The sequence below is a fragment of the Melospiza melodia genome, chromosome 24, assembly GCF_035770615.1.
Source record: "Melospiza melodia melodia isolate bMelMel2 chromosome 24, bMelMel2.pri, whole genome shotgun sequence".
NCBI classification, from domain to species: domain Eukaryota; kingdom Metazoa; phylum Chordata; class Aves; order Passeriformes; family Passerellidae; genus Melospiza; species Melospiza melodia.
In genome coordinates this window covers 1,889,338-1,911,236 of record NC_086217.1, presented here as the reverse complement: position 1 = coordinate 1,911,236, position 21,899 = coordinate 1,889,338, and the positions used below count along the sequence as shown (strand labels likewise).

The window sequence follows — 21,899 nt, the reverse complement described above, 5'->3', positions numbered from 1 at the left end:
GATTTCACTTCTCCATCTCATTCTGTGACCCAAAGGCTTCTTCCCCATGAAATCATGTTCTGCAGACACAACCTGAGCACAAACCAAGCTCTAGGGCTGATATCTAAAAACCTCCACAGTGGCATTTGACATGCAGGCCTTACAAGAATAAAAATGTTTCCTCAGCCAGGGTACAGACTCCAGTGAGCGAAAACCTCTACTAGAACTGCTCCTTTCTTAAAGCAACACCCCCAGAAAGTCACCTGGAACTCAGTTCATGGGATAAGGATATTCAGGAAGCACCATAAAACCAGTCTGAGCAAAATCATGTTTATTCCAAATCTTCAAATGGCCTCCTAAGCCTGTGGGTATTCCTCCTGGGTGCCCTCCCAGTGAACCACCTCCAGCTCCTGATTTGCAGCTGAGGGATGTCACTAATGCAGCCTGAAGCCAGGATTAAAGGTGGCCACTCCAAAGCAGGGCAGCCGCAGCAGCTCAGTTTTGAACTGGAGAATCAACACTCACAAGCATTCACAGGAAGTAAAACCCACTCCAGCAGGATGTGAAGATCAATTCAGAGCATTAGTGACTGAAATGATAGGTAAGAAACATTGATATCCCTAGAAAAAGCACAGGACTTGGGGAAGTTCAGCCATGAAACACAAGGGAGAGTGAAAATCCCAAGCAAAGGCAGAAACAATAAAAAAGCAACCAAACTACCTGCTGTAGGTGGCTCTACCTTCACAGAAACAGCACTAACACTCCAAATAAACCTTGTGACAACCAATGCAATAGATGATGTTGAAGTGGAGCAAGCAAGTTATTTCATCTCCAAATCAAACTGGGATTACCATAACTGACATTCCAACCACCTTTCCCAGCATTCTTGTACAATCCTGCTCCTTTCCATGCTCTGTGCTGCCATGAGCAGACCCCAGAGGGACTGGACCAAGCAGTCACACCATGCCTTCACAATCCCTGACCTTCCATGTTCTCCACTCTGCTCACCTCCCCCAGCTCAGCAGTGGTGCTCAGAGCCTGAGATCACCACGCTTGGCAGGCAGCAGAGATGCTGCAAGTTCCAGAAACTGCTGGCCACCCCTACTTGGATGTTACATGAAACTCTTGGAGGAAGCATCAGTGCCCAGGGCACCGTGGGCCTTAGTCAGCCTCCTGTTCCTGGACACAGATCACAGCCAGATGACTGCAGCCACCCAAAGCTCGCTCCTTTCCTTTCTAGGGACAGACAGGAAACACGTGGCCAGTCTGCTTCACTCGGCATTCTTGCATCTTTCACTTCCTAGAAAGGCAACACTCCGGGCTGCCTGTTGGGAAATTCCAGGAGACCTGATCAGATTCACCACCTGCACCTCAGTTGCTTGAGACCAACACCAAAATACACAATTTTCATTTGGTTATTATGGGAGTACAACCTGGAAATCCAAGCAGAGCTTTAACCAGCTCCTGTCAGCACGGCCAAACCACCAGAACTCACTTGAGCTCAGCTCACCTGGGCTCTTTTCCTTACATTAGGCAAACAGGAATGTGGGCAATGGCTCTGGCTTGTGCCAGCAGCAGCAGTGCCACATCCATGAAGTTCAGGGATGCCACAGAGAGCCCCCAGCAGCTCAAGCTCCTGCAGAGTCCCTCTGGCCTGTGAATCCCTGCAGCATCCAGTCCCCCCCACACCCCACACCGCCCTGCTGCACACCCTCACCGAGCAAGCCAGGTTACACCTCAGCCCAGGAGCCAAGTGTTACAGCTGCACTGAACCAGGGCTCTTGGGAAGAGCAGCATCCTCCAGCAACATCCCTGTAACTCAGTAAAGCCCAACAAATGCTGGAGCTTCTCAGCCCAACCAGGCTCTCCCAGCTTGGGCAGGGAGGCCACAAACCCCACATGCAGTGACCCCCCTGTGGCAGAGCATCACACAAGGAACAAGCTCCAGTGTGCCCCAGCAGAGCAGGACGAACCCTTTGGGAAGGGAATAAGGTCAGGCACCTGCAGGACCTCACAAACCCCACATGCAGGAGCAGCCAGGCAGCCAGGGGAACTGTCAGACCCAAAGTGACATCTCGTGCCCTGTGTGCCAGCACCCCGACAAACACCTGGGCCTGTGTTTGCAGGCCCTGCGCTAGAGCTTGCTGTGACATTCAAGGCCTGCAGGTTTTTAACTTCCATCATGAAATAGGGCTATAATAATTGTAATGAATTTCCTAACAGCCATAATTAGGATTGATACATAGACTGGAAACTTTTGACCTATCAACATGTTTACTTTTGATTTTCAATCCATTAATTATGCCATTAGTTTCCTTATGCAGGAATCATTCCAGAAGTATTTTTCACCCAGCTCTGCTATGAGCACCTTGATGTAAGGCCTTGGAGGAGGAAGCTGACAACAACACACAAATACAGAAAAAACACTTTGTAGTTGAACATAATTTTAATAAGTCCAAATACTATCAAGGGTCAAGCTAAAAATGTACCCCCTAATCCCCAGATGGAGGGGAATATGAGCCAACTATCAGGACTAAATAAAATGAAGTGTTTATAAAAAGTGAAGCAAGCATTTAAGCAGATGTTCCAGTGTCTTTTGAGACAGAAAGTCTCCTTGTAGCTGTTCCTGACTCCCTGACCCAACAGTCACTGTGCAGCCAGGCTGACAAGAGAGCAGGAGCTGCCTCTGATGCAGGCACAGACCTGGGACAGAGCCCAGGGGAGGAGCAGGGTCAGACACAGCACCAAGGCCACTGCGATTCCCAACTCCAGAGCAAGATGCTGATAAGCCAGATGCTCAATCAGTGCTTCAAAACCACTGGAAAAAAACAAGCTTTATCTTATTGGTTTATTTTAAGCCCTTGAACACATCCCTTCCTGGCCACTAGGCTGATATTCAGTTCCAAAAAGACATTTTGCACTCGCAGTACTCCCAAACTTCATATTTTAAATACCAGCAGAGCCTCTTATTGCCATTTTTAACACACAGCAAGTTAAAACAAGAGATGTGCTCATTCACATGAGCAGTTAACCTCAGCAATCCAGCAAAGCGAGGGTTTGTCACCTCCCTCAGCTCAAGGAAGCCACTCGCCACTGCTCAGTGGATCAGTTCAGCAGGAGGCATGTGCTCCAAGGAGCAGCACAGCAGACCCTCCCCCAGCTGCCATGGCACACTCTGTGGCTGGAAGATGCTCACAGAAATGTATTATTTGTTTTATGACAGAACTCTTGACCTGTACACAGCACGGAAAAAGACTTTGGACTCATGCAAATGCTGGGGATACAAAGTATTTAGGCTGCCAAAATCAAAGCCAGGACCTACTCTGACAGCAGGGATGGCAATCAGGCAAGGTCAGCTGAATTAGCACCCAGAATGGATCCCATAATTACTACTTACATAGATGAGCCCAGAGTAATAGCGATCCTTTAAATTATGCAATACAGAGGCTTCATTTAAACAGGTTAATTCTGCCATGTCTTCCACTTTGGAGAACTTGGGAGGGTTCATCTTCTGAACATCATCTTTATTGACGAGCGCCTTCTTCCCGTTCTCCGCCAGTTCAACCAACACCTCGTCCCCCTTCTCCTCCTTGATGCTGGCTGCCTCGAAGCCATGGCGCTCCGAGGGGATCCACACCAGCTTCTTGGCAGTCCAGTCAGCCTGGGTGGCAGGGTTGTAGATGACAGCCCTGTCCACGAAGAGGTAGCGCTCCGGATCCTCCTGGCCCAACCTCTGCGCCATCCCGGCAAGAGAAGGGCTCTGCTCCCAGTCACCCTGCCAGAGAGAGGGGAAAGCAAGGAGCACGTTACACACAGCATCACAAGCCAGTGATCCAGCACCAGCTCCTGCTCCAGCACCAGCTCCTGCTCTGGGAGAAGCAGCACCAGGCATCGCTCCCAGCCTGGAGGAGCTGCTGCACAACCAAGGCTCTGCTCACACACCTGTGCCACACAACAGCTCAGTTACCTGTCAAGTGCCACCCAAACCCAGCGCAGACAAAGCTCAGTTACCTGTCAAGTGCCACCCAAACCCAGTGCAAGACAGCCAGCAGGGTTCCAGCTGTGCAGCAGCAAGGCAGAGACAGCACAGCAAGAAAAGCACACACTTGTGTGCTGGGCTTAGATAAGGAACGAGAGCAAACAGAGCAGGAGCTTGGCAGTAAACTCAGCTGTGATGGAACAGTGAAAAACAAAAATACAGAGATAGATACAAACCCATAAATCTGCTCAGTGGATTCTGCTGCAAAAACCAGAAGGCAGCAAGGAGGAGTTTTAAAAATGGATTTTCAGCTACAGACAAGAACTTGGGACACTTTGGGTTTCTGCAAGCCATGCAGGCAGCTAAACCTTGCTCATATTCTCCCTGAAAAGCTTTGCATTTCTACAGCCTGCTCCCGTTCTCAGTCCTGAGTGCTGACATCACCATATTCCAAAAAATGTCTCCAGATCTCAAGCTTACCTCCAGGCTCAAAGCACTGCAAGGAATGATGCTGGATTTTCCAACAGCTCCATGGGTAATTTGAAGCAGAGAGAAAAACCACTGACTGACAAGAGCCCCTGCACACTCATTTTACCTAGCTGCCTCTACCCAGAGAGGTTCCTGCCATCACAGCCACGATTCCTGGGGCTGCCAGATCCAGCTGCAGCTGCCCACAGAGCACCAAGGTAAAGCCTGACCCCTGGACCTCAGGATTTTAAACGTCTTGGTTTGTAACACACACCACCTTCCCTGCTGAAGAACTCCACACTGGCTACGGAATCCTTTCCCAGCAGGTAACCCAAAGGCCAGTTTGGGAACAAAGCCAGGGAGGTTCCCAAACTGCATTTGTCACCTTTCCTACTATGGCACGCGCCCCGATGGAAGTTCTGCAACCCAACCCTCCCGAGAAGAACGTGTAATTAAACAGGATAATTTTGTCTCCAGCTAAAGCAGAGATATTTGTTACATTGTCCAACTTTAGTGCAAAGCAAGCCTTGAAGTCACTGAACCCTTTAGAGGTGTGAGGAGCAGATCCCTTAGCACAGATGGCTAAATTCAAATCAAGAGATGATGACTCAACATTTAAAGTATTTTAGAAGAGCCTCTCAGAGAAAATTTCCATGAACAAAGATGGAATCGTCGAGGGCACACCTCTAAGCGATAGCTGGGCTCCTCCGCCAGGAAACTGACGGTTTAGTCAATGAATGCCACATTTGGCTGGAGAAACCGACAGATGAAACAGACGAGCTCTGAAACCCACGTGAGAAAGGTGACTGTCCCCACCGTGCCAGGCTCCAGCCCAAGGTCTAACAAAGCCCTGGAACGGCAATGCCACCCTGGCGAGCCAATGGCCCTCGGTGTGAGCTCCTGAGCGGTGCCAGGCAGGTGAGACACAGCCCGGGGCAGCCAGCACTCCGCTTTTACACACCAAGGGGCCTGGAACCTGAAGGTCACATACAGCTCATACAGCGAAATGAACCATCATTGCACCCAAGGGAATTAAAGGGTGCAGACGGAGATGAACGCATTCATAGAAGAGTGCACGCACCAGTCACACACCAACGGTGTGAGTGACTGAGAGCAGTTCTGAGCTAAACCCAAACCTCGGGCAGCACTAACACCTTCAGGGTCATTCCCCCAGCCGGGCTCCCAGCCCCACAAAGCCCAGCACAAAAGACCCTCTGCAGAAGCAAGGCAAGCTGCAGCTCTCCCTAGCCAGGGCTGCTCCGCTAACAATGGCATTCAAATGAAACACACAAATGAGCACATTTATCATGCAGGAATCCAGCACTCCCAACAGACGACGTGCGAATAAAGGCAAAAAAAAAAAAAAAAAAAACCAAAACCAAGAAAAACCATCGGACACGTTGTGAACAAAAGGGGGGCGGGGGGCGCGGCGGGGCAGGGCAGGGCCGGCGGGCAGCCCCGGGCCCGAGCAGCGCCCCGGGGCCGCCCCGCGCTGCCGCTCGCCGGGCCCGAAGGACAAAGAGGCGGCCGCGGCTCGGGCCGGCTGCGCCCGCAGCGGCCGCGGCCCCGCGCCCCCCGCCCGGGGCCCGCGGGGAAGGCAGAAAATGGCCGAAAACGGCCGGGAACGGCCCCCTCCTCTCGCGGCCGGGGCCGGCACCGGCAGCGGGGGGAAGGGCGGCACGGGCGGGCGGCCCAACAAGGGGGTCTTTGTGTGCCGGGCCCGCCGCCCCCGCCACATCCCCGCCACGGGCGGGCCCCGCCGAGCCACCGCCCCCCTCCCGGTGCCGCGGCCCCGCCGCCGGCCCCGCCGGCTCACCTGTGCAGCGCCGGCCGCCGCCCGCCCGCCGCCCGCCGGCTCCGCCGCGCCCGCTCCGCCCCGCGCCCGCCGCGCTCCTTTAGCGCCGCGCCGGCCCCGCCGCCCCCCGCCGCACCGCCCGCCCCCGCCGCCGAGCGCCGCACGACCATTGGTCCGCAGCTGCGTCCGTCAGCGGCTCTGAGCGCTCCCATTGGTCCGCGCCGCGGCCGCTCTCCGGCCACAGCCATAGCAACCTCCGCACGCCGTGGGCCGGCCCGCCCCCGCGTCGCGCCCCGCCCCCTCAGCGCCCATTGGCTCTCGTCACCCCGCAGCGCCGCTCTGATTCGGCGATCGCCACGCCCGTCACAGCGGGCCCCGCCCCGCGCTGCAGCACGGCCGGCGGGGGCGCGTCCCCGGTGCTGCGGCGAGCGGCGGGAGCGCGCTTCCCCCGCACTCGCCCGCGCGCCCCCGCAGCCCGTACCCATCCTCGTCCCCGTCCCAGGCACCGCCAGCGCGGCCGGCATCGGAGCCGGCCTGCGCAGAGCCCCGGGCTCGCTCCCCACGCGGCCCGTCCTGCGGAGCCGGCCGCAGCCCTCGGTGACCGCCCCCGGGTCACTCCCGCACGGTCGCAGACACGCCGTGTCGCGGCCGAGTCTTCCCGGGCCGCCTCTGCAGCGCTTGGGCCCCGTGTCCGGCTCGACTCCCGTTCTCCGCTCCTGAGCCGTGTCCCCGGGGCTCCGATCGCGGCTCGGCAGGGATGCGGGACCGCCGGCGGGAGCGGCGCCTCCGAGCGCCCGGGGCTCGCTGCGCTCTGCCAGGGACGGATCCCTCGGGGGACCCGCGCTCCCGGTCTAGCACGGACAGCTTCCCCGCTCCCGATCCAGCACGGACAGCTTCCCCGGCCTTTCCAGAGCCTTCCTCCCTGGCCGAGCCTCCCGGGGCCCGCCCGGTGCCTGCAGCCCGTGGTGGGCACGGCCCCTGCCCGAGGCCCGGCTACGGAGCCCCGGGGCTGCTGCCCTGAGCGAGAGCCTCGGCGTTAAAGGCTTTGTGTGGAAGGAGTTTGAGTTGGATCCTCCCGGGGCGAGGAGCGGGGAGATGCGGCAGGAGGGAGCATCGGAGCTGGAATCTGGGGGATCCCGGGCAGGGCTGGGGACAGCTCCAGGGATGTGTCCCCTTGTCCCCGTGCAGGGATGTGTCCCCTTGTCCCCGTGCTTGGGATGTGTCCCCTTGTCCCCTGCAGGGATGTGTCCCATTGTCCCCGAGCAGGGATGTGTCCCATTGTCCCCGAGCAGGGATGTGTCCCCTTGTCCCCGTGCTTGGCAAGCAGGACTGTCTGTGATCTGGAGCAGAAGTGTTTCAAATCACACCTGCCTTTACAGCCCAACTTTAAATTTTTGGGCGGGTTGCATGGTTGAAAAGGAGGCAATCAGACAAACGTGGGGTGCCAGGCTCCTGGTAGGGAGCAGGGGATCACTGGCTCACTCAAAGGAGGCAGTCAGGTGAAGGAGGGGTGCCAGGCTCACCCCAGCCCATCACTGCACACAGATCAGCCCTGCACAGCCCCTGGCGCCCGGGTTTCTCTGACAGCCTTCCTGGTAATTACCATGGCAGTGGGAGGTCTTGCACGTCCTGTTTCTCCGAAAATTCAGGGTGTTGACTCGCAGGCAGATGAAAGCCCAAAGGCTCAACTGGTTCCTCCCCTGGTTAGGCTGTGCAAGGGCTGTGCCACTCCCGCTCCAGCTCCAGCTCGTGGCCCCTGCCCCAAGCAGCCCCAGGCACTGAGTGAGACAACCCCACGTGGATTTGGGTTGCCTAAATACGGGCATGTCCCAGGATCTCCACGTTTCCCTTGCTCAGCCATCAGTCTCTGTGAGATGAGGCACTCAGCAGTGCTCACAGAGCAACAGCAGCTCCCTGCCACTGCCTGAACTTTCCGATGGAGAAGCCTGATGAGGTTTTTGCTCCCTTTGGAAAGATCACAGGCACCAGGAGCAGCCCCTGGAGCAGCACCATCACCTGTGGTCACCCCCCCAAGGCAGCCAAGGGCTGGGGATGGAGCAGCATCCAAACCTTGACACCCTCACACCCCAGGGCAGCACCTCCACATCTCCCTGCTTCCAGAAAACTTCCATTTTTACACATTCAGCACTATTTAAAAGAGAAATGGAAACACCACCCAAAAAACATTAATCTAGGCACAAGCGATTTGAGGGGTTTAGTTTCTTCTAGGAAATTATTTCCATGGAAAATCTTTGAGGATCCTGTAGATGCCATGTGGAGCGTGTCAGGGTATAGCATTGGGTTATTATTTTTATCACACAATTATTTTTATCCAAGCTCCTGTTGGGAAGGAAATCTCCAAATCCACTCAATGCCTTTAACCCATGGAGAGAAAGATAATATTTGTGTCCAGCCCAGGAGAATGGAAAGAGGAGAGGCTGGAGAAAGCAGAGAGAAACATCTTTATACAGGATTTTTGTTTCAATAGAAACTCAGCTGGTCATTAATCCTAAAATTGGCCCTGTATCTTTACACAGAAGTCTCTTGATACCAAGCTGGAGGCCAAGCCTGTCCCAGGGGCTCTCCAAAGCTGGGACCAGGCAGGTCAATAAGAACCACATGAGCCTGAAGCAGCACTTGATATGTTTGAAACAACACAGAGAATTTAAGCAAACAATGCTCCAATTGTTTCTAATGTGGAGGTCTTGCTGCTGGTGGCATGTCCTGTGCAGCTCCTTTCCACACTGGGTGATGCTCCCCTCCCTCCCAAGGGACAGCACCAGGCAGGACAAACTTCTGCAAGGGACAGACACCCCTGGCACCCCAGTGCTGTCTGTCCTCTCCCATGTCCCTGCAGCATCCACAAATAAGCCAAAACCCCTCGTTCCTTGGCTATTCGGCACTTTTGGTGCCTCCCTTTCTGTCTGTGGGAGATTTTGGGTGCATCTCCAAGAGTTACAGACCTGGGTCTGGCCCCAAGGAACCCCTGCAGAGCAGAACTCCTCAGGATTTCTGGGTCAGGTTTGTCCCCCATAGCAATTTTGAGCCAGGGTTTAGATTCAGTATTTAATGCAAGGGTCTCATATGCACAGAATGAGGTTTGAGCTTAGTGGTGACAAGGGGACACCTAAATAAAATCTATTTGAAATAATTTCCCAGTTCAGATCCTGAGCTGCTGTGACTTTGGGTGGCCACAGGGAAGAGATGTCACCATACCCATGGCACAGGTGAGGTCACATCTGAGGCACAGGGTGCTGTGACTCCTTCAAAGGAAGGGGGAGGAAAAGGCAGAACTGCTCCTGTGCAAACTGCCTGCTTTGTTGTGTGGGATCAAAACAGAGAGGTGTAGGGATAAAAGATAAATTATTCCACGAGAAAATTGCTTTATAATAAACATTTATATGTGAGAGGCATGAAAGGAATGGGAAATTCAAGCCTCATGCTTGATGCTTGAGTTTCAAAGCTTTCTGAGCTGTACTAAATGGCAGTCGGATGAGGTTAACATTTATTTCTTGCAGCAGACTGTCCTCCACGGCCACACCACTTATTTCACCTCGTGTGTCAATAGGAAACGTTCCCAAACAGGAGGGATCAGCACCAAACACCAGCTCCATTGTCTCACCCAGCATATATTTCAGTCCTGGAGAGTTTTAAAAGTTCTCTAAATCAGGAATGGAAAGTGTGCTCCTTCCTGTCCAGAGGGGATTGCACAAGGGCTGGCCAGGCTGCAGTGCCCCTGATGTCACAGCAGCAGAAATAGCCCCTGTGCAGGGCTGAGCACCCTGCCAGGCTGAGAGGGGTGGATCTGGGGTCTGCATTGCTCCCAGCACACCTGGCAGCCAAGGTGTTCCATGGAGCACCCCCAGCCTCCTGGAGCAGGAGGGGCTGGAGCTGAGGACAGGCTGAGATCCACCCCACACACACAATCACAGAATCACAGAATCACACAGAATCACACAATTCACAGAATCACAGAATCCACAGAATTCACAGAATCACAGAATTCCCAGAGTCACAGAATTCACGGAGTCACTGGGTTGGGAGAGACCTTCAAGATCATCAAGTCCAACCCATCCCCAGCACCTCAACTGAACCCTGGCACCCAGTGCCACATCCAGGCTTGTGATTCCAGCACCTCCCTGGGCAGCCATTCCAGAACTTTATCACCCTTTCTGTAAAACACTTTTTCCTGATATCCAACCTGCATTTCCCTTGGTGCAGCTCGAGGCTGTGTGCTCTGGCTGTGTCAGTGCTGCTGGAGACAGAGCCCAGCCCCAGCTGAGCACAGGCACCTTTCAGGAGCTGTGAGAGTGATGGGGGCACCCCTGAGTCTCCTTTTCTCCAGGCTGAGCACCCCCAGCTCCCTCAGGGGTTCCTCACAGGGTTTGTGTTCCCAGCCTTGTTCCCCTCCTCTGAATGTGCTCCAGCCCCTCCAGCCCAAACTGAGGGCCCAGAACTGGGCACAGCACTCGGGGTGTGCCCTCACCAGAGCTGGGCACAGGGGAGGAATCCATGCCCTGCTCCTGCTGCCACACCAGCCCTGAGCCAGGCCAGCAGCACCAGGATCCCAGATGATGCTGGATGAACCCCTGGGTGTGCAGGGGAACCTGTGCTCAGCTGCTCCTGGCTTCCTTCGAGTGGAAGCTGGGAAGGCAGAGCAGCATTTTCACAGTTTCTTTCCACTCTCACCACGAGGGTTTGGTGTGCAGGGCTCGTCCCTCAAGGAAAAGGAGGGATCGTTCACAAATCTCAACTTAAACCCTTCCAGAAATCTGAACCTCCCTTCTCCCCCCGAAGCAGGGATTTGTCTGTCAGATCTGCCCTCCCTGCCCTGCTCACCACACCCTGGGATTGGAAATGTCGTGGGAAAACCACATGTGCAGGTTTGGGAAGCTGCCCTGGTACCTGTGTCTGACTGAGGGCTTTCAATTCTCACTCCAAGTACACCAGCCTGCACTGCTGAAGCACTCTTCCCTTGCAATATTGTTTTTAAGGGAAATTATTTACCTATTACACAGTGGAAAGGCCAGAAGGAAGCTTCATTGGGCACCTTAGAATCAGAGGGTGGATCAAGCTGGAATGAGCATCATAAGATCACCTAGTTCAAGCTAGCTAGGTTTTGCAGACTTAGAAAAATGAAAGGGTGGAAGTGTCCCATGGGTCCACTTGCAAAGGGCACATTTCCCCAGGGATCCCAGCCTTGCCCAGAGCTGGCCTTTACTCAGCACAACTGCAGGATTAGGTGTGTGGATGCCAGCAGCATGAGCCTGTCATGCAGAGCTCTCTGGATGGGAAAGATTCCCCTCCTCACATTGTGGCTGTGGGGTTTGTTAGTATGTTCATTTCCCACTGACAGGGCTCAGTCCTGGTCCAGCACCCCCCACCCTGGCTGGGAACCCCATCTATCCCCTGTCCCTCTACCCACACTGCTGGGGGAACTAAATGCCCCAGAAAATGGGGAAATAATGCCCCATCAGATGGGAAAATAATGCCCCAGAAAATGGGGGAATAATGACCCAGAAAATGGAGAAGGAAGCGCCCCGTTTGTACCCAGGCAATTCCAGTAGGATTATCTGACATTTGTCACATAAAAACATGTGCCAAAAAGGAGAAAAAGTCTTCAGAGCCCCCTCTGAGGAGCAAACAGCCAAGAGATTATGAGGACAGCAACCAACAGACCCCAGAGGAGAATCTTCCAGCAGGAGTGGAGATCTGATGGCTGCTGGGGTGCCTTGGGAGCCTGGGCCCCATTTTTAAAGACAAATAATGCATTTGGGATGTCTCTCAAATGACAAATAATGACAAATAATGCATTTGGAATGTCTCCCTGCCTTGTGAGAAGGTGTGAGCTCCTCAGAGCCCCCCTGAGAAGGCAAGGACATTGCCCAGAGCACCAGCAGCTCCCACACCACCAGCAGTGTCCAGGGCCAGCAGCAACCTCGGCTCCTTGAGACCTGACCACAGGAGCTTGTGTCTGCCTAAAAACCCCAGAGGAGCATTCCCAAGGCCTGCCTCGTGTTTGGGCAGGGGCACAGGTGCTGCCAGCTGCCCTGACCCTGCACAACCCTCTCACACTTCAAAGTGAGTGTTTGCCCAGCCAGGCTCCAGCCCTGCACCCCTGGCCAGCTCCAGTGCCCTGCATGAAGCAAGTGATGGCATGCAGGGTCTGCCCAGGCAATCCCAGTGTGCTGGGGGTTTTCCCAGCTCCACTTGGAGCCTCCTGTTAGGCTCTGTACACTTTAAATGGAGCTGATTTATGGCATTTTTATTGCTGCAGACAGCCAGCAGTTGGCACAGCAGGCAGCTTTAATATTACTTTTGCATTTTGTTATGGAACCACCAGCTTAGAAGGCAATAGTGGGGCTTTTTATAGCTGCAGCCTGGCAGCACAGCTCCTCCCTGGGCTCTGGAGAGCTCAGGGTGCCCCTGGGGGCCAGAGGGAGCATGGCCAGCTGACCACAGCACAGCGGGGCACCAGTTTGTGTGAGCAGCTCAGGGCACAGCCCTGCTCCTGCTCCACAGCACTGCTCAGCCCCTCCCTGGGCTCATGGTGCCTTTACTGGCCTGCAGGGCTGGCCCTGGGCTTCTTACCTGGAGATTTGCAGCCTCCCAGAGTGAAAAACACAGCTTGTGCTGTGGAACAGGAGATACAGTCCAGGAGAGCTCAGGGCAGCTCACAGGAGGCAGAGCAGCATGTGCCAGCTGCTGCCACCCTCCTGTGTCCAGCAGAGACTGTGACAGGCACAGTGGACTTGGGATGTGCCTTTTGCTGCAGCTCACACTCTCCATCCAGGGTATCACTGCCTTTCAGCCTCCCAGGTGTGCAGGATCCGTGTCCTGGTCCAGCTCCCCTCTGTGAGGAGTGTGATAAAGTGTGCCTGGAAGGGATCAAGGTGGTCTCTGTTATCAATCTATTACACACAGCTTGTTTTAGCACATCCTGGAGGAGCCCATTCACCTTCACAAGACTCCTCTGTGGTTATTCATCTTTGGCTTGAAAGCAGGAGGGTCCAAGCTCCACACACAGGTTAATGCCAGCTGGAGAAGCCCTCTCCCCCAGAGCCCAGCAGCCGAGGGCAGTGCCTGCGAGCTGGAGATAACTTCTGGCAGGGCAATTTTCTGCTCCCACCCCTGTGGCAGCGCCCGGCTCTGTGTGGAGCAGGAGTTCCCTTGGCAGCCCGCAGGCACCGTCTCATTCAGTCTCACTCAATGGGATTTAATGATTGACTGAGCCCTGCTGGTTAATTACCAAGCCAATACTCGGCTATCAGCCTCGCTGAGTTTGTAACTCATACACCCGGCCCTGGCCGGGCTGGGGATCGATCCCAGCACATCCCAGTTTATCCCAGCAGATAGATGCCCTGGGGCAGTGAGGATGAGCAGGGTGAGGAGCAGTTAACCCTGGCACAGCCCACAGGCTCATGGCCCTGCAGAGCCCAGCCCCAGCTCACAGGGGAGGAGGAGCTGGCACGTCCCTGTGGGGGTCAGGCTGTGTTCCCTTTGTGCCCTGAGCACTGGGATGCTGCTGGCAGTGCCTGTCCTCTCCAGACCCTGTGCTCTGCAGCTTTTCTTTGTCCCCAGGCACAGCCCTCAAAGGATCACAGAATCATCAGGGCTAGAAGGGACCTCTGGAGAGCCCCCAGTCCAGCACCCTGCCAGGCAGGGTCACCCTGAGCAGGGGACACAGGAACACACCCAGGTGAGGCTCCAGTGCCTCTGCTGATGTGGTGAGCTGTGCCCAGCAGAAGGGGACATGCAGCAGCTGCCTGGGCTGGCTGGGCACAACCTCAGCCTCCCCTTCACACAGTGAGCAGTCAACCCCCTCACCAACCCCAGCGGGGACAGCTCAGCCACAGGATGATTTCTGAAATATCTGCCATGCTTCTTCCCACCCTGCAAATGGATTGAGCTCTGTTGGTGGGAAATGCAGATGCTGCCATGGGAGGAGTGGGAGAAAGCCACAGCCCAGAGCCTGGAGCTGTTGGGTAGCACAGAAGGAGGTGCAGAAATGCAGAGTGCAGCTCCTGCAGCGTGGCATTGGGATGAAAGGGTAGAGCACAGGCTCCAGGGTGCTGCCAGCATGGGCATCCCACCCCTCTCACCAGCAGAACCTGATCCCCATGGCCATTTCTGGGAACATTTTCATGTCCCTGTCCCTGTGAGCATCTCCCCATTTCCACAAGCACTGCCCTGCTCCCACACAGGCAGTGTTCCCAAATCCCACCTTGGCATGGCACAGGCTGTGCCAATGGCAGGGAGAAGCCCACATGCTGCTCAATAACTGCTCCCAGACAGAGGAGGGCAGAGCACCATAGAGGCCATGCTCAGCTTTAGGATGACAAGACAAAGGTGATTTGCAAATGATTCAATGATTGAGTTTTTAATTGGACTCGTGCCTTTCCTCGCCTGTTTAAGATGGATGAGATGGGTCTGAGCCTCTGGAAGGGCTGTTTTTAAAACAAACAAGCAGGCTATTAATTATCCTGCATGTTAGCCTTGGCTGGAGGGCACTGCAGGAAGGTCTGCTGCTCCTCAGGGATGAGCCCTGGTGGGTTCAGGTGCTGCTCCTGGCACTGGGATTTGTGCTACCAGCTCTGTGCAAGCCCTCCAGAGCCCAGTGGCACCAGTCTGATGAGCCTGTCGGGCACAGGAATTGAAGGGCATCTGCAGATGGAGCCATGGGACCTCCCCGAGCTCTGCTGAAGGATCCTGGGGCTGCATTTTTTAACAGACTCCCTTCCTGTGAGTGCATTTACACCCCAGGGTTTAAAGAGGCTGAAATGAATGTATCTTTGGTAGCTCAGCTCTTTGTCATGGTTTATTTATTAATTATTTCTTAGCTGTCATTTTGTATGTGTGCTGTTACTCAATCACAAGCAGGATGGAAGATAAACCTGACTCTGGAGAGAATAAAATGGCCTTTTCCTGTGTTGTTTTCTACTGGAACAGCCTCTGCAGGTGCTGCTGCGCCTGAAGGGCAGAGAGTCAAGGGATTTTTCAGTGTTAAATCATGTGGAAATCAGCATAGAGGGGGAGTGTTCATACAGGGGCTGTGCTTGAGGAGCGCTGAGCAATGATGGGTTTGCTTGGTGCAAAGAACACCAAAGGAGATGAAACAGCACAGGAGGAACCAGCAGAGCTTTGAGGTGAAGGAATCCCTAATTCCTGGAATTCCTAATCCCTAATTCCAGCCCTGCAGCAAAGCAAGGAGGAACCACTGACAAAAACCACTGGGCCACTGCAGCCAGGGGCCACTCTCAGCTCTGGGACATGGAAATACCCGGGGGGAGCAAAGCCACTGGTTTAGGGTGTGTAAAGGGGGAACTGTGCCACATGCAGGCAATTCCTGAGCATTGTAAAGGAGGGCAGCCCATGCTGGGGGAACAGAGCTCGTGACTCAGAGCAGGACACACAGCCAGGGGGGGTTTCATACACACATCCTTGTCAGGAATTTCATTTTCCATAGGGCTCTTTCTCCTCCATCCTCCCGTTTCAATTTAAATTCCCTGTCAGGGTCCCAAAAGAGGCCAATCTTCACCCCCAGCTGAACGTCTGCAGGACCTGTAATGAGTTAGGGCTGAATTGCTGCCAGCCCTTCTGGTAACGTTTAGAGAAGCCCTGGCCCCCGGCCAGACCCAGCGCTGGAGGAGAGAAAGGCAGAGCTTGACAGGAGAGAAGATATTGCAGGATGTCTGGGAGACAATCCCACTCTGAGCAGGATCAGAGCCCTCTGCAGCCCCTTTCTCATCCCATCCCATCCCATCCCATCCCATCCCATCCCATCCCATCCCATCCCATCCCATCCCATCCCATCCCATCCCATCCCATCCCGGGTAGGATCAGAGCCCTCTGCAGCCTCTTTCCCAGCATCTGCAGCCTGGCCCTGCAGGCACAGCTTGCCTGGGGCTACTCCAACCCCATCCCTGGGGCTTTTCCTGTGCCCCATCCGAGGTGTCCCCTCTGGACCTGCTCTTCCCAGGCTCTGGGGACAGCAGGAGGTCCTGTGGCAGCACCTGGCTGTCCGGGAGCCACCAGGTATGTCCCAGCTCCTCCTCAGCCTGTCCTGGCAGGAATGCAGCAGCTGCCAGCTGCCCCGAGCAGTTTTAGCCTGCTCACACTCCTTCCCTGATGGAGAGCCTGGGGACAATGTGGGAAGACAAAGGGCCGCTGCCAGAGAGGGGATAAATATTTGTCGTTTTCCATCAGTCTGGAAGAGGCAGCCAGGATCACGGGCAGGCCGCAATTAAACCGGATTGCGATGTGATTAACGCCGGTTCTGCCGCGCTCAGCCACCCGCGGAGCCGCGGCTGCGGAGGGGTTAACGGAGCTGTGACCGGGGATCACCGGGGGTACGGAGGGGTTAACGGAGCTGTGAGCGGGGATCACCGCGGCTGCGGAGGGGTTAACAGAGCTGTGACCGGGGATCCCCACGGCTGCAGAGGGTTAACGGAGCTGTGACCGGGGATCGCCGCGGCTGCGGAGGGGTTAATGGTGCTGTCACTGGGGATCACCGCGGCTGCGGAGGGGTTAACGGAGCTGTCACCGGGGATCCCCACGGCTGCGGAGGGGTTAACGGAGCTGTCACTGGGGATCCCCACGGCTGCGGAGGGGTTAACGGAGCTGTGACCGGGGATCACCGGGGGTACGGAGGGGTTAACAGAGCTGTGACCGGGGATCCCCACGGCTGCAGAGGGTTAACGGAGCTGTGACCGGGGATCACCGCGGCTGCGGAGGGGTTAACGGAGCTGTGACCGGGGATCACCGGGGGTACGGAGGGGTTAACGGAGCTGTGACCGGGGATCCCCAAGGCTGCGGAGGGGTTAACGGAGCTGTCACTGGGGATCCCCACGGCTGCGGAGGGGTTAACGGAGCTGTGACCGGGGATCACCGGGGGTACGGAGGGGTTAACAGAGCTGTGACCGGGGATCCCCACGGCTGCAGAGGGTTAACGGAGCTGTGACCGGGGATCGCCGCGGCTGCGGAGGGGTTAATGGTGCTGTCACTGGGGATCACCGGGGGTACGGAGGGGTTAACGGAGCTGTCACCGGAGATCACCAGGGATCCCCAAGGCTGTGGAGGGGTTAACGCCGCTCCCCAGCCAGGGAGCTGTCACCGGGGATTACCGGGGATCCCCGCGGCTACAGAGGGGCTAACGGTGCTCTGCAGGGTGGGAGCTGTCACCGGGGATTACCGGGGATCCCCGCGGCTGAGGAGGGGTTAAGGGTGCTCCCCAGCGATTCCTGTCACCAGGGATCACCAGGAATCCCCGCGGTGCCCGGGGCCGCTCGCGGTGCTCTGCCGCAGGCAGGGCCGGCTGCAGACAGCGGGTGACACTGGAGGTGGGGACGTGGCTGTGCCCAGCCGCTCCCGGCACATCCCGGACTCTTGGCAGCTGCTGCCCACAGGACAGATGTGCCCGCCGGGAAGGGTGGGCTCCGGGGAAATGTGACCAAGGTTTTCTTTTACTTCTCGTTATCCTGCTGTGATTTTGCCAGCAATAAATTCAGTAAATAGCTCCAGTTAGAGCCTGCTTTGCCCGTGGTGGTATTTGCTGAGAGATCTCTCCCGGTCCTTATCTCAAATCCCACACTTTCCATGCACTCACCCCCTCGGGGGGCTTGTCCCATGTTCCTCAGCACCAGGGCTGTGCCTGCAGCTCCTGCTCCCAGCCAGCCCCAGCACTGTCCCCAACACAGTGCTGTCCCCTGTCCCCGCTGGCTGCTCCTGGGCCAGTCCCCATTCTGACAGTGCTGCTGTGTCCCTGCAGCAGAGATATTTGTCCCCCAGTGGGCACATCCCCGGCTGAAATCCCATGGGAAAAGGCATGGATGGAGCCAGGGCTGGTCCCAGCAGGGTTCTCCATCTGACACTGCAGCACGCCAGGGCTCAGAGCACCCATCCCCAGCTCTGCCAACTCACACTGGCTGTTCACATTTTCAGCATTCCCTTCATAGGCACAAAATTAATTTCTTTTTCTCTTTTTCAGCCCCTTGACTCTCTGGTTTCCTAAAACATCCTTGCTGCTGCTTGGGAATAACCAAAAGCTGGAAGTGTAGGGGGAGGAACATATGCAGGCAGGCTGGACCACACACAGCCCAGGCCAGGAGATGGGAGAAAATGGATTCGTTCATTCCAAATTCCATCCTCCCTTTTCCTGGGCTTTGCTGGAGGTGCTGTCCCTGCTCCACAGGACAGGGGAATGATGTGGCTGGATTAGGTGGAATCCACTTTTACAGGGCTGCCTCATTGCTCCCCTCCCTGGTTCTACTACAGGTGTTTGGTGCCTGATCTCTGCATTCCTGGCATGCCTGTAATTCCCTGATGCTTAACCTCAGATCCAAATTTCCTGGATTTGTAACATTTGGCTTTAATTGAGCAGCAATGACCTTGTACAATTATCCACCCAAACTTCTGCTGTTTGAGCCCCTCCATAACCCCAGCTCGACACCATTTTTTAACAAAACTTCTAAATTTGTTTGATGCCAAATCAGCCTCCAGAGCCTTGGCTCTGTCCTTCTGTTCAAACCCATGTGATATCTCAGATCTGGTGTTAAAAGGAGTGGCTCCAGACAGAAATCTCTCCCAGTCTCACACTCAGGCGTTGTGCAACTTGGTGGGATGCAGACCCAGAGCACCTCCAACCTCTCATCCCACAGGGATTTTTTGACACCTCCAGAGGGCTCTGGCTCCCTCCCAGCCATCAGCTTTTTCTCTCTCAGCCCTGGAAAACTCCCTCCAGGATTTCCAAGCTGCTGAGCTGTGGTTCAGAGCTCTTTGGCTCCCCAGGAGCTGCAGGATGAGCAGGTGTGAGGCAGCTCCAGAGGATACTCAGGGCCTGGCTGCTTTGTGCTGGGTTTTATCTGGCCTCTGCTGCTTGCAGAAGTTGTGTTTGTTTGCTGGGAATAACTGCGGGGCAGATGGCGAAGGGTGGAAACCTGAAAGCCCTTGAAGGCAAATATCCACAGTGGAAATGTGTGAAGTTCTTCTCAGGGAGAATTTCTTCACAGAAAGGATGGCCAAGCGTGGGAAGGGCTCCTCAGGGACATGGTGGGGTCCCTGGAGTGTCCAAGAAACACCTGGGGGTGGCAAGGTGGGGATCGGGCTCAGTGGTGTTGGAAGACTTTTCATCCTGATAGTTCTGTGATCCTGTGTGATTTACACCGTGTTTTACACCGTGTTTTACACCGTGGATCAGCTCCCACCCCGCTCTGGGTAGGACAGGCCCGGTGGCTCCGGCAGGCCCCAGGGATGGAGGATGCTGAGGGCTGCGGGCCGCGCTGGGGTGGAAAGGCTGCACAAAACCCGATTTCATCCCTGCCATGGTCCTGCCTTCCTCCGCGGCAGCAGGAATTGCCCCTCCGGGCTGATGGGTGGAAAATCAGCAGGATCGGGGCCAGGGCTGAGTCACAGCGGCGCGGCCCGCCCGGCCCCGGCCCCAGCCCTGCTCGCTCAGCGCCTTCCTATCGCCCGGAATCGCCCGGAATCGCTTCCCATGGCCTGGAACCGCTCCTCATCACCCAGGATCGCTCCCTCGGAGCAGCTGCTGCCGGGGAATGGCACTCAGCAAGTCTGAGCAGCCCCCACGCCCTGCTGCAGCTCAGCCTCCCCTGACCTGCCCAGCCGGGGATGGGCTGGAGAGGAGGAGGAGGAGGAGGAGGGCAATGAAGTTGTGATGGTGGTGTTGATCCAGGACCCAACCCGGGAGCTGCTGCCCCACACCTCACTGTCACTATAGGACACGAAAGAACACAAGCACGCACCGCTGCTCTCAAGGTGAAAAATGGAAGTTTATTTTCTGACTATTTATAGTTTTCCAAAAGTGACAGCGGATTGGAGGGTGACAGTGCCACCTCTCCAATGACACTGGACAAACCAACAGTCCACCAGTTCTCTCCTCCTCCATAAAAGAATGCAAAACAATGAGTTATTTACAGAAAGTGTGTGAGAAAGTTCGTTACAAGAATGTTGACATCAGAAGGCTTAGAAAATCTTAAAAAAATCAGGGTGACACCTCACCATTGCCACTGTCACCTGTGGGCAGCCCTGCCAGGGGCCCTGCAGTGGCCTTTGGAGAGACCCTGGCAGACAGCTCAGAACAGGGACTCATGTGCCCAGCTCAGATCCCCTGTGTGTCCAGCCCAGGTTTCCTCTGAGCCCAGCCCAGGTGCTCTGTGCCCAGCTCAGATCTCTCTGTGCCCAGCCCAGGTTGCCTGAACCCAGCCCAGGTTCTGTGTGCCCAGCCCATGTCCCCAGTGCCCAGCAGCCCGGCAGTCCCCTGGTGCTGTCAGTGACTCCCTGTCCCTTGTGCCATCCCTCCTGCTGCACCCCATGGCCCTGCTCTCCCTGCCCTGGTTCACAGCCCTCAGATCTCCTCTCTCTCCAGCTCCCAGTCAAGGCTGGGATGTGAATCACTCTGTCCAGCTTTGGAGCTGTCCCCATTTACTGGCCTGGGGCACATGGACATGTGAAGATTCCTGGAGGTGAATATTTTCACCTGGATTTGGGTGTTTCCACCTTCCCCCTTTGCCCTGTCACTCCCCTCTCCAGTTGTGCCATAGCTCCAATTTCCAGAACAGAGCAGAAGCTTTGCCATTATAGTTTTACCCCTGGAACTGAAGCAGAGCCCCTGCTGAGCCACCTGGCTCCCAGCTCATGTCACCCAGTTGAAGTGGTTTGATCTTTTGACTTTTCTCTTTTTCTCCCCCATAATAATTTTCTTTTTGTGGGAACTGCCTTTGATGGCTGATAGAGGGAGAAAGGAGAAATACAATGGGAACAGTGGACAGAAATGACCAGGGAATGGTCAGGTTGGTATCACCAGGTACAAGTTGTCCCCTCGATACTTCCCCACCCTCCAAGTTCTTTTGTTGTGCAAGATTTTCCGAGCCTGGTGTGGTTTGTTGGTTTAGCAAATCTTCACAGATCTCCTTTTCAAGCAGTTTCTCAGTGTCTCCTGGAATCCTGAACCTCCTGCAGACACAACCTCAGCAGGGAGTTCCTGACCCAGCCCCTTCCCAGGATGAGCGCACCTTCCTTTGGGCTACCTTTGGCTCCCGGGCCCCTCAGCAGCACAGTGGAGGGGACATGAGGAGGCTGATCCCCTTTTTTAGGGGTAATTCTGTTCTCCAAGCCCTTGGACCATCTCCATCCTGGCTGAGCAGCTCCAGATGTATCACTGCTATTGCAGAATTCAGCTCTGGGGAGCTGAGGGAGCAACAACCAGAGACAAGTCACCATCCCAAATGGTTCCTGTCCATTCCTGGCCATCACTGGATGGGGAACAAAATGGAAAGAGTCTCCCAGCCCAGTGCAGCTTGAGCAGAGCAGTGAGTGATGGGCTCTGCTCACCCAGCTCCACCCAGGCAGGGCGTGCAGGTGTCCCTCAGTCCTGTCCCACTCACAGGGGTTCCTGCTGTCCCACCCTGGCTGTGCAGATGTCCCTCAGTCCTGTCCCCCTCACAGAGGGTTCCTGTGCAGGTGTCCCTCAGTCCTGTCCCCCTCACAGGGGGTTCCTGTGCAGGTGTCCCTCAGTCCTGTCCCACTCACAGGGGTTCCTGCTGTCCCACCCTGGCTGTGGCCTCACCCTGAGCCCCTGCAGTGCCCAGGGCACAGGACACTCTGTGTGTCTGCAGAAGCAGGGGCTGGCACTGTGGGGTCACACACTGTCCCCATGCCCAG

At 55.7% G+C, this 21,899-nt stretch overlaps 1 protein-coding gene across 2 annotated transcripts in view; it reads right to left on the bottom strand.

The window, feature by feature from the left end:
- Positions 1-6,281, bottom strand: part of MYH10 (myosin heavy chain 10) — an 87,151-nt gene extending 80,870 nt beyond the window's left edge. Inside the window, exons 1-2 of one of the 2 annotated variants that reach the window (XM_063176026.1) lie at positions 6,243-6,281; positions 3,377-3,754 (exon numbers count right to left, since the gene is read on the bottom strand). In XM_063176026.1, the coding sequence (XP_063032096.1) occupies positions 3,377-3,721 (345 nt within the window). In that variant the 5' untranslated portion in view covers positions 3,722-3,754; positions 6,243-6,281. Of the gene's footprint in view, positions 1-3,376; positions 3,755-4,194; positions 4,214-6,242 lie in introns of those variants that run through there. The other variant, XM_063176027.1, reaches the window with a different exon arrangement.
- Positions 6,282-21,899: the final 15,618 nt, after the last annotated feature.